Source organism: Gastrolobium bilobum, unplaced genomic scaffold (genome assembly GCF_033153095.1).
Source record: "Gastrolobium bilobum isolate Gb01-03AN ecotype WA unplaced genomic scaffold, APGP_CSIRO_Gbil_v1 utg5155, whole genome shotgun sequence".
NCBI lineage: Eukaryota > Viridiplantae > Streptophyta > Magnoliopsida > Fabales > Fabaceae > Gastrolobium > Gastrolobium bilobum.
In genome coordinates this window covers 604,921-618,068 of record NW_026899054.1, presented here as the reverse complement: position 1 = coordinate 618,068, position 13,148 = coordinate 604,921, and the positions used below count along the sequence as shown (strand labels likewise).

At 33.5% G+C, this 13,148-nt stretch overlaps 2 protein-coding genes across 2 annotated transcripts; both read right to left on the bottom strand.

The window, feature by feature from the left end:
• Positions 1–252: 252 nt before the first annotated feature.
• LOC133286664 (uncharacterized) lies at positions 253–3,515 on the bottom strand. Its single transcript, XM_061484108.1, has 5 exons — positions 3,386–3,515; positions 2,884–2,997; positions 2,242–2,321; positions 1,230–1,354; positions 253–650 (listed from the first exon to the last, which is right to left on the bottom strand). The coding sequence occupies exons 1-5, from the start codon at positions 3,436–3,438 to the stop codon at positions 579–581; spliced, it is 444 nt and encodes a 147-aa protein (XP_061340092.1). The 5' UTR covers positions 3,439–3,515; the 3' UTR covers positions 253–578.
• Positions 3,516–8,827: 5,312 nt separating this feature from the next.
• LOC133286672 (ethylene-responsive transcription factor WIN1-like) lies at positions 8,828–9,674 on the bottom strand. Its single transcript, XM_061484117.1, has 2 exons — positions 9,544–9,674; positions 8,828–9,290 (listed from the first exon to the last, which is right to left on the bottom strand). The coding sequence occupies exons 1-2, from the start codon at positions 9,621–9,623 to the stop codon at positions 8,828–8,830; spliced, it is 543 nt and encodes a 180-aa protein (XP_061340101.1). The 5' UTR covers positions 9,624–9,674.
• Between the last annotated feature and the right edge of the window lie 3,474 nt (positions 9,675–13,148).

The following is a 13,148-nucleotide window of genomic DNA, read 5'->3' as shown; positions in this document are numbered from 1 at the left end:
TCATTTTGTAAGTGAATGTAAATAACTTATCTACATTCAGTATAGAAGCATTAAAGCCATAAAAGATAACAATAAGACCAATGAGGATGAGTTGAGAAAATAAAATTAAATCACATTGGATTGAGCATAGAATTTCAATTTCATTCTTACATAAGACTTCATGCTTAATTCCTAATTTTGTGAAATGGTATTGGAATGAAATGAAATTTTTAACCAAATATGACAATCATTCCATAAAATATGTATCGAATAGAAACATGATTGGCATATAGCAAACAATATGCAAGTGAAAAAATAGGCACATTATACAACTCAGAATCAGGGACATCCTTTTAAAATGCTACAAAATACAAGTGTTAAAAGTTGAGAAGATTTTAATACAAATATTCGCACAAGATAATCCTTCCCTATACTAGATATAGAATAGGGGGAAAAGCCTTATCCTGAATGACAGTCGTAGCAAAGCTCAGATATCCAGCACAAACTTCAACTGCTAGCCCATACCCATTTACAAGATGCCACTGTCAACACACGACTCAGACTAGTCATTGAACTACGAGTGGCTCGGAACTTCTCATTCAAAACTCTGTTGGAGGCTTTAACCTTATCAGTCTTTTGATTCTATCTTTTTCTGTATTTTCCAAATATCCCTTCAAAACATACACAGGGAAATGTCAAGAAAAGCATCAAGAAGAAAATGCTCTGTAAAATAATGGAACAAAGAAGTTGAATAAATTTGGACTAGTGATTAGTGATGAATGTAGCAAACAGGTTAAAAAAGGATTCAAGTATCTAGTGCGGATGCAAAGTTTTTCCTTGATTGACTTAAAACAAATACTTACGTTTTATTAAGATAGAGTATTATTAGAACAAAGGCAGTACATAATTAAGGGCATACAAGGGGATTATTATACCCTGCATTTGGTAGAAACATACCCTCATTGTTCCTCTCAATTGCAAGGGATCAAAAAGCCATTTAAGGCAACCATCACACGCATAGCAGAAGATAATGTCTAACTAATGGGCCTCACACAAAACAGATGACATCAATCATAATATTTATATAACTGGATGAGCAACGCCTAATTGTGTATGATGACATATATCACATGAAAGTCTTTAATTGATGAGTTTCAGTGGCAAGAGGATTGAGTAAACTGACAAAAAAAATTAAAAACTCCAGTTCTCATTATTTAGAGTAACTCAAACTGTTCTGCATGCCTCCTCACCTTCCATACAATTTCATCCAAACACAAGCAAATTCTTCCATACTTGTCAAGGAAAACGCGCTCAGATGGGGGCTTCCCACATACATCCTTCACAGCAGAGGTTATCACAAATATCACTTCTGACACTGGAGAAAAACAAAACATTGATGAGCAACAGTAGAAATGTAAATTGTAAAGTACTCAGCAGCTGTTGATAACATACATTTTCCAGCCCTTGGTGAAATAAAGCATAAAGTTAAAAAGGCCGATGCCATCACATGTCATTAAAAAAAAAAATAATAACCCTTTTTCCTTTAATATTTCTATTCTTCTTTTTTGTTGGTAAGCCAGATAAAAGCATCCACTAACTATAGAAACCAAGATCTGTCCCTTACCAGTTAACTAGACTGCTACTTTTTCTTATTATTCCATTCCTGAAAAGTAATGTCATAATTCCCTGTAATAGCTAGTAGCTCTACTATTAAAATAGAGGAGAGGGAGAGATTTCAGCCTTTACATTTTGCTCCCAAAATTATGATCTCATCTTATCTTAATGTTTATTAGGCAAACTAATAAAAACTACAGAGTTATATAAAAAAATATAAAATTGAAATTCAGTTTTTCAATAATAAATTACATTCAATTCTCTATCTCCCCAACCCTTATTTTACTCCACCATTATCTCCATTACTTTTTCTCATTACTCCCATGATTATTACTTTTCATGTTTTCTTTATATCGGAAATAATCTTATATTTCTTATGCACATACAACTATGTGTATGCCTCTTTACTTAGCAACCTAAATGAAGATGACTAGTCACTTTTGTGATCAGTTAAGCATATTCATGTCAAGATAAAAAAGGGCTAGTAGTTCCATTCACATTATCCAAATATCCCCTTCTCCTCAGCCAGCACTTCAATCTAAAAACGAGTGATATTTTCCCCTGTTAAGCATCAACAGCTGAGATGACTCATTTCTATACTTTTATTACTATTAACAGGTATAAAATATTGATTCCGTGAATACATACAGGCAAGTTCATCATACTCGTCCTTGCCCACAACATAGATGCTGACATCCCCAAGCACAGTGTACACAATATAAACTGACCTGACAGAGAAAATGTACAAGTAAAAATTAAAATACTATAACATCATATAAGAACGAGAGAAACAATTATGTAGAACAAAGAATATGAATGAACAGTTGGTAGTGAAACAAGATAAAATTCTAGAGAGACTTGTTTCAAGTCAAACTTCTGATTATAATGAATGACGATTCTAGTTGCTAAAAACTGCTAAACATCATGGACTAAGTTTGCAAGTGTGGTAGTATAGCCATTTAGCTTCCTCTTCTACAATTCATTTCCAATACTCCCTTTACCAACTACAACATCTGAAAATGCTGTTTTTCCCAAATGTCATGTCCATTCTAGTAACTTATATTATTCAGTTTGTTAATCTTTATTCACAGTTTTCATTGACATGAGTTCAAATAAAAGGGCCATGTGGCTTGTCAGCTACATTCCTAGTACGAAACAAGGTTCAATGCTACCTGGCAGTTTCAGAAACTATGCCACAGTGCTATTAGATAAGGCAATTCATATAGGCATACATAGATACATCACATTTCAAGGCATGAGAAACATGACATGAGAGAGGAGTATACTAACTTGTGGCAAGCAACTAGGAGCTCTTCGTTTTTGACACCTTTAAGATTATCAGCTCCAAGTTTAACCAAGAAAGAACGCCAATGTAGGCGCTCCTCTGCAGGAACTCCATGAAAACTGCAATCATGTAAACCATAAATCTAAGTCACCATGACAGCATTAACAAAAGGGTTTATACTTATAGTTGTCCAAATACCCCAATCAAACAAAAACATATGCAAAGCAAAACTCATAATTAATTACCTATAATTGATTAATTAAGCTTAATGTTGTACTTATGAAAGCTCCTCCTTCAAATTTTTCCAGAAAGCAACAACTATGTATGCCTACTACTAACTACCCCAACCCATCAAAATCTAAGCCAAACCCAATTCGGATACAATAAAAAATAACCGGATTCGATCAGTAAAATCCAATTTTTAGATCGCTTTTGGGCTATTGGAAGAAAATTAGAGAAATAGATCTGGTTCTGGTATAACTGAAGAATAGATAGATCTAAACGCACCGTTCGATTAGGATATTGCCCTCGGCGTTGGCAAACAGCACCGCAAGTATCATCTTCTTTTCTCTGCGTTTCTCTCTCTCTCTCTTTCTCTTTTTGTGCCTTTCTTCTTCTTGTTGAAGACGTACCTCCTCCCACTTCAATGGTTCTGATGCTTAATTACTTAAATGTCCTCATATTTTACTTTAGTGGGTATATTCAATTTTGGGAGTTAAATGAGAATTCAATTCTCATGTTGTAGAGATAAAAAGTATGTGGGACTCATGTATTAGAAAAAATTATATGTAAAACCCAGCACAAAAATCAAAATGTATGTAAGAAAATTTGAATTCTGAGATTTATAACACCTTTCTTTATTACTTCTCTTTTTAAACAAATATGTTGACACGTGAGTGCAATCTCCCACCTGTTAATTAACGTAATAATGTCATGAGAAAAAATTTAAAGAGTAGATTAACGCGACGTCGTTTGGTACAGGATAAAATTTTTTTTGTCCGAGAATCTCGATTTTCAAAAATATGATTTTTACATTCAGTTTATGATAATATCCAAAAATTTAAAATTTTAAAAAATTCAGTTACCTGAGAATCTGAAAAAATGCCGCGTACCAAACGCCCTCTTAATAATAATAATTTTTTTCTTTCATTTTGTATCACCGTTGACTTGCCCATAAATAGTTAGGATCCTTCTATATCACATGATAATATTAAATAACACATGAAATGATTTATTTTCATGTTGATATTAATATAAGGGTGGAATAAAAAAAATTAGGGTAAAGTTTAAATTATCTTAGCATATTTCTTCACCTGTATATCAATTTTAATATAGCTGCATATTTAGATCTTAAATTTAAAATTATTGGTTAAGTTGGAATAACCTAATACCAATTAATCCAAGTGTTTTGATATAAAGTTAAAATTTTCTTAGTTTACTCTATAATCACTTCCTTCTAAATTTTTCACCACTTACCTTTCTTCCTTCTGATCTTTATATTTATCCAGTAAAGAGTAAATGAAGCATTATGTACTTTTCCCTCATCGATCAAGTCTCGTTTCCAAACACCAAGCATTTTATATTCTTAAGAAGCTAAAACTTAAATCATTAAAAATTAAAAAAAAAAAAAAAAGTTAGATTCCATGATAGAAGAATATTTTTAAGTATATTTTCATTTATAATCTAGACGGAATTAGACGGAAAAAAAACTACAGAAAAGATAAATGATAAAAAAAAGTTAAGACGACGTAATTCTAGAATAAACCAAAAGAGTAATTGACTTTGTGATGGGAGGAAAGTCACATAATTGACTTTGTGAATTATCCCGTTAAATGCTAGGACTTTGCGATTCTGCCATCTATATTGAGATTTTAATAATCTTGCAGTGCCAGTATAGTTAACAATTTATTTTTAACGCATGAAAGTAACAAATTTATATTAACATTTAATAATGTATTATTACATTATTTATAAACTTAAAGACATGTAAATTGTCAAAAAAATTCAACAAGGTAACTTCCGATTTGAATCTTTTGTGGTTATTTTGTACTTAAAATCATTTTTACACAGAACTACTCCTTGTACAGATGTAAAATGTGTTAGGGAGGGATTTTTTTTAAGTGCTACGAGAGTATCGAATTGATTCAATTGAACACTCCCCTTTTTCTAAAAAGGAAATTTTTTAACACATCTAAACCAACACTTTTACCTTTATTTTCTTCTAAAACCCAATTTTAAAAGGGATGTACATTTTACTAGAGCACCCAAAATTTGTTCGTTGGGGAGCATTTTTTACTTCAATGCCAGGTGACAGCTTTTTTCAGTGGCTCGAGAATGCTATCTAGCTTCTATATTGTAGATGTTTCTCTCCTCACTTATATAAACAACCATTGTAATGTTTTTAGAGGTTAGAGATCAGTTGAAGAATTTGAATATTTCTATAAAGAAGTTTGAATGAGATTTCTTTAAAGACGTTTGACATCATCATTTTTTGTGAAACTTGATTGTACCTCTAGTATAATTAAGGAATTTAAACCCTTTGTAATCTTTCTATTATACATAATGAAAGATTTTTTTTGACTAGTGTCCCATAATTTTTACTTCTTCACATTGAAGAAGATTTTTCAAGTTAAAATTTGACTTATTTTTCTGTCTCTCTCACTTCTGCATTTGCTCGTTTTTGTTGCGTGATTGGTTGACCCGGTAACTTCAGGCCAACCTGATAGTCCTGAGCTACGAACTAGATATACCTACTTATTCGCTTCCGCGCTGATTCGAGGAACAAAGGTCCCAACAAAATGAACTCCACAAGATCTATGGAAGATTGTACACTCACTCTATATTAAATTTAAACTTTCTACTTATAGCTTTTGTTCTAATACACCTGCTGGACGCTATGGATAAGTTTTTAAAATTATCAACCACTCAATCTTACGATTAGTTTCCGGAGTAATAACTAGAATTCATTGTCCAATGATAATAAGTGCAAGCTAAAAAAGGTTAAACAAGAGAAGAAATACTCAAATATAAATAGATAACATTTAACACCGCTGGTACGTTGAACGTGTACTTAATTATGAAAGATCCATAGACATAGAGCCTCACTTCACTTGTGTACTTAAATCCACATCTTTCCCATAGACTTCAAAAAAAAAAATGTTAAATATCTCTTCAACGTTATCATATGGAGAACAGCTCACACAATGAGACAAAGCAATTAGAAGCTGCATGCATAGTCCTCACTCTCTTGAAGTCAATTAAATCATCCATGTTCTTGTTAGAGACACAAATGCCAATATGACATAACCTAAAGAACCTATAAATCTCTACCACATGGAGTTTGTTACTCCAAAATTCATTCAAGGACGGGATGTTTCAATATTACACCCTTTATAGAATGCAGATGAGTTGCTTTTCCATTTTCCTTTATTTCAAGCTTCAACGTCATCCCATTAATTCAATACGTGAACCATGTCGCCTCGTATTTATATAGTATCAATATACCCTACACCAACAACATCACGTTACACACTTAAAGCATTAAATTGTTCTTTTTGCTTATATGCATCTTTCTTAAACTTTTTTTAGCATTGGATTAAGAATTTTAATAAAGATCTGAAAATATTACCAATTTAAACTCTTCTTCATGCTTCAAAAAAAAAAAAAAAAACATTTGTTTATAATTTTCTTTTCTGGTAGAATTTTGATAAAAATTTCGAGATGCTGAAATGCATAAAATCAACTAATAATTTTTAATCACCTCCCTAAAAAAACTTCATTTAAAAACAAACTAGATTTTAAAATCTTCTTAGTCATAAATCACGTATTTTGACTCTAATTTTATTTGTCGGCAGAAATCTTCAATAAGCATTGAAAATTGATTATCCAGCTAGATGATGAACCTTTGGCCCGTCAATATCACTTATGAGTCCAAATCATGAACCCTTTCATCTGTCAGTATCAATTAAATATGCAAACTTCGTTTGTCACAAAATATAGCTTGAGAGCTTATTATAGAATCCATGCCCTGTCATATATAGTCAACAAAATTAGCATTATGTCTTGCTATTTTGTACTTAAATTAGCAATGTTTCTTTGATTTCAGCAAATCATATGCCTAAATACCTTGGCGTGCATGCTTCAACACGTTGTTTGATCTTTGATGTGATGGAAATATAAAAGCTTTCATATAGACCTCTACTTATTAATTTCAGTTTACGGGTATCGATAACATGTGCCTGAAATATATTAATGACTTAAAAATTAAAATTATTAAATAAATAATAAACATATTTGAAATTTTGAAATTTTTTAAAAATGTCTAATATTACTATGTATTTAAACTAAAAGTAGACAAGCAGGCGAATTTATATCTGTTTACGGAGCTTACTTTTTTCAAGAGTCTCCCACCGAGGTATAAGTAATGGTTTAAATCATAATTCCCATTAAATACTTCAGTTGTTTAAAATATTATCCGCTTGCATACGTCATTTGAAAAGAAGAAGGAAAACTAAATATGCAAATCATCTAAAATAAACAAATCTCTAAAATGAAAAACTGAAAAAGAAAAAAAAAAACTAAAAATAGTTGCTATTTGCTAGTTTGCTGAAATCTATTCATGAAGTCATAAATACTACTCGTCCTCCCACCTTTAGAACTCATGCAAATAGTTATAAATAAAAATGTTAACACTGAACTCCGAAGAGTAGCTCAATTGGCAATTGAGTGTTCAAGGATTTGTTTTGGTGAAGGGTTCAAATGTTGAACAAAGCAAAATTTTGAAATTTTTTGGAGACTAGAGGGAAACCATTTTCTTCTCGAAGTGGAATTAATCTCACCCTCCCTCCAATGTTCTCAAAAAATAAGGTAGTTGAAGAAGATTGTGTGGAGATATCATAAAAGTAAGGTATTCAATCAACATGAATCTTGTGATTTTTATGAAATTATGAGAAGCTTGAGATATCAAATGAAAGAAATTTGCATTTAGTTTTTTATTTAATACTTTCTTATTAATTATAAAGAGGATTATATCAAAAGATAACATTTAAAAAATAGATTTAGTGAGTATCCGTTTAAAGGATATAAGTTATGTCCTTTTAACAGTTTTAACTATGCATTTTCAGAAATACATAATTAAAAACTATTAAAAGAACATAAGTTACCTAAGCTTGTGTCCTTTAAAAGAACGCTTCTTTCTTCTTTAAAAAAAATTATATAGCATTATATGCAAATGGAGTTTTTCTCTTTTTTATTGTGCTTTCTTATTTGTGAGAGGTCTGACGACTTTGGGTATCATTTCCTGTGGGATGAACACTCAAACTCAAGGCTTGCAAAGGATAGGAATATTAGGAATTGTAAAAGTTCTCTCTTCTGAGTTTTTTTTTTAAAATTTTTTTTTTACCTTTGTAGGAAACTTTTTATTTATCTCAATGATATCTGCATCGTGGTAGTATAGACCAAGTTTTTCGCGGGAAAGAGACAAAAAAAAGTAATAAAATGCTTGTTACCACAAAACTAATTTCATGAAACACTAATGTGAGTCAGACAACATTTCACTATAATTTTTTATTGTATAAATCAAATAAAACAAAGGTGAAATGCGTGTAACACAATGTCCATATATGAATTCATAAAAATTTCTTCTTCATTGAAATCACTAATAATAGATTTTGTGCATGGAATGGAATGGAACACTAGCATAATTTCTAGGAAGTAACAACCGAATAGGTTTTACAGAGGACATGAACAGTAACAACAACAGTGTAAGTAGTTACACATAGTTGGGAAACATTCACAACCACTGTAAGTAGTTAAGGAAATGAATGTAGCACTCTCCTATTCCACTTGGGACAGACAAACAAACAAACCAAACAAGTTGAAAGGGACTATACATGGGACTTGAAATTCCTTGAATGATAGCCCCACGTGAAAAACAAAAGCACACTGAGCTTAATTCCTATTCAGAAGTTCCTCTATCATCTGCAGAGCAATCCTCTGCTCCTCATCTAAGCCATTCACTTCCTCTGGTTTTACCTTCTCTGGTGCATCAAGAACTGGTGATTCTGAATCAGAAGGTCCCATTTTCTTCCTTTCCAACTCAACCATCATGATCCAGTTTGAGTCAGAACGAGGACCAGCTCGCTTTTGCCACACCCCAAAGTGTGAATTCTCAGTGTCAAGCCTTAAACATGTGAGGGAAGGTGATGGGGATTTGCAGCACTTCCTAAGCTTTGCACTGAGAACTGCAGATAATGTTGTGGAAGAGGATGTTGAACTTTGATTCCTCGTTGTGTTATCAGCAACTGGGAAGTTTGTTTTTGCATTTCTTCCACTCATCAAAATCGCTGCCTCATCATATGCTCTAGCTGCTTCTTCAGCTGTCTCAAATGTCCCAAGCCACACCCTCCTTTTCCTATCCAAACACCACAATTTGCAAAATAAGATTTTCACATTCAATGCATATTTTTATTTGGCCAAGTAATCCCATAAAAAAATGAACTTGTTAATTCACATGCTACAATGAATTCAAGTAACATCTCAAGATCAATTAATAGAATCATGGGGCTAGGAGTGTACACAAGCATAAGTACTTTTCTAAATTTTTGGGAGAAGTGAAACAAACAAGTAAATGAAAATCTTTAGTGAGTTGAGTTTGATGAGAATACAATAATGGATGACGAATCTCAGAAACCCACGAGCCCCAATGGCGTTGCCTGACACCTCTAAATTTCTTTGATTGCACCATGTTGGTTAGAACTATCTTGTCTTACCAAAGAGGAAGGGAGAGAGAGAGAGAGAGAGAGAGAACAAGGGGTAGAGAGTATAAGGAATCTGTGATAAAGAATGTGGAAGTCATGCCAAGTTATAAAGCATGAGGTGATGATGCAGCAATTTAAGGCTTAATTCCACACAAGGGTACACGTGATTTTTGGTTTGGTAGGATTTCCACACAGCAAGGGTAAACCAAAGGACCAAATTGTGTTACCCTCTTTATACCACTGACGTTGATACTCCAATGGAATGTCCTTAACAGTGATGATTTAAATTAGAGTAAAAAAATCATAATGGTGCTATAAAGCACAGTTGTGCACTTCTGCGCAATGTCCAATGAAGTATCTATAGGGTTACAACTCAAATTAGAGTAAGGGTGTCAACTATAGTTTTTTTTTACCACTTTAACCTTTAATTAATAAAAAATTATCATTTCATCTTTTCACCAAAACATATCCTTTTTTTTTAGCATCTAATTTTTGATTTTATGAATCTATATAAATATAATTTTTATATCTATTTGATAATTTTTATATCTATTTAAATTGATTCATAATCAAATTTAATAATCCATTTTTTTTTGAAAAAATGGATTATTAAATGAATATTCTTTTTGATACAAAATTCAAAATTAGTGTCATTACCCTTACTGATCAATAAAAATATCTATAAAGTTATATGCTCTTGTTTGATCCTAGATCCCGTAAAATACCCGGATACATAGGAGGATAAGCAGGTATCTTTCGAGAAAAAAAAAACAACTACTCGAGCACGTAGGTGGGCTACTCAGGTAGTGTTCATAATTTGAAAAAAAGTTTGAATTATTTACCCGGATAAGGAAGGGGATACTCGGGTATATTTCGCGGGTAGGTTTTTTTTTAAACCGAGCAGCCTCCATTTTTGTAAAACAACAAATGATACCTGGGTAGAGCTGCGAAAAAGGCAAAATCACTGATTCCTTCACCACACTCTTTAGACAAGTTTCTTCCTCTATGATCATCTTTCGTCCACCACTGTTTCTGACTTCAACCGATTGAAAACGAAAAAAGGTTTTTTTTTTAGGTTTTAATTTTTTATGAACACTAACCCAAATTTTGATTTTCGTTTGTGGGTGTCTTTCAACTGCCCAAATATCATTTAATCATTGATTACATTTCGCTCGATAGCTAGTGCTTGGACTGTTTGCTAATTCAATTTATGATTCTTGAGAGTGACTTTAAATTCTCTGTCCTCGAAGTGATGTTTTATCTTTGAGTGTTAATTATATTTGGATTGATATTAATACAGGTGCATTTGTGTTTTTTCATTTTGAAATTGTTAAAAAAAAAAAGGCTAACAGACATGGTTCGAAGCAAGGGGTGGCAACCGAGCGTCGGACCAAGCGTCAACATGACGGGTCCTCATCATCTAGTTGTTCATGAGGCTCCTAACATACTTTTTGGCTATTTATTTTAGAATGACATTGCAGCACTCGATAGGTTTGTGAAGTCTTTCATGAGCCGCAAAATATATGAGTCGAAATCACTGGATTAGGCGTTCTTTAACATGGAGCGGTTCAACATTGTGCCACTTCTTGATGAGACACATCTCCTGGTGCTTCCGGATATGAAGTACCTAATTTTTGAGGTTATGATGAGGGCTTTCTACCAGAACCTCCACTACCTACATGGCGAGATGACTTCCCGTGTCTGCGGGATTGATATTGTCCTGACTTCCCCTATCTGGACGGAGCTTCTCGGCTTTGACTTTGATGATATACCAGAAACCACCATGTATGACGGAGACTCCCATCATATTTTTGGTTGTTATGATCGAGAGGAAATTGTCGTGGAGACCATGAGGGTTGATGCAAAGGCTGGTCATTTTGCTCATTATCTTCTGAGCAATCTTTCGGTGCCCGCCTGCATATTACACTATGTTATGACACGTATTATTTTCCAGCAATGGGCATAGTCACTCGAAGGTTCTGGAAGGTGACTTTGTTGTTTTTTGGGCCATCCTTCACCATATTAAGGTAAACTGGAGGCACTACATATGTTTCCTGATGTGGAAGGCTTCAAAGTCTAGGAAGGCTGAATTGCCCTATGCACTCCTAGTGCAGAAGATTTTCCATAGGTTTGGTGTGCCTATGCAAACTGAGACGCCGAAGACTGCCACAAGATGGAATGTCATATTTGGTGAGCGTCGACTTAAGCAGTGTGGGATTATGCAGATTCACGCGGGTGTCTGATATTGGAAGAAAGTACCTGAACCACCTGAAGTCCCTCTTTACCACGATGATGAGATGGAGGATGCAGTTGCAGGTGATATTTGTGATGTTTAATATTTAGTCTGTGTATTTAACCTAACAAAATTTTAATATTTAATATTCTTCCTGTGGATGCAGGCCTTGATGATGATGATGATGATACTGGTGTAGCTGCTGATGCACCTGCACGGTCCCGCCCGCCTCCGGCCACTACCACCTCATCCATCTCTTGAGGGTGGATGGACAGTTGATCATGTCATGACATCCATGTATAACTTGACATGTATAACACAGAACCCACATTCACATGTGTCATGTACGTCAACCAATTGGGCAAGAATGCATATGATTTCTCCTAGTCACCATATAACTTCACAATCGCCTTCATTTTTTCCTTCCAAGCCTTCTTGTATGTTATTTTGTGTCCATATATGTGTTGTGTCCTTTCTTGTATCAGAACTGGTTTTAAGGTTGGATCTTCTTTTAACATATCTATAAAAAACAAAGCAAGTTCAAAATATTGTCAATAAATTTTTTTCAATAAATAAATAACATAAACGTAACGTATGTAATAACACATTATACAATATATACTCATAATGGCTACACACATAACTTCTGAATACAGTTGTCTATGATCTTGGGCAAGATCCTAATTCAGGCAAGTGTGATCTTGGCCCCACTTACGAACACCCAATTATTTCTATTCATTGGTTTGGTTGCCTTCATATACCAAGGACAATCGTCAGCATGGTTTCGACACTTAATCACAAATATATGCTCGTCGTTTTTTTTTACTATAATTGTCTTACGTCCCTTCATACAACGTAATTTAACGACATGTTGCATTTCAGATTTGGAACCAAATTCTTGTTGCACAAATAATGGATCCCCTAATTTTCAACCTCTGTGCAAGTCATCGTCACCATAGATCATCTCCAACTCATCATTAGGGTGTGCCCAATTAATGAATGAATAATGTTGACTTTCATTCCAAAATGGCTCTCTCAATCCCTACATCTAAAGCATGGTTTGTTTTATTAGAAGCAATAGCAACGCAAATATTAAATGTTCAGTACAAATTAAAATTTAATAACTTACCAATATTAATTGGGTTAACATGACGTGGTGACATGGCCGGGAAACCCAGGCTTATCGTATTCGTGTCAGTGCCAAAATTACCCTCCACGTCGGTATTTGATGAATCACCTTGTGGAATAACACTTTCAGGTTCTCCATCTTCTTCGTTGT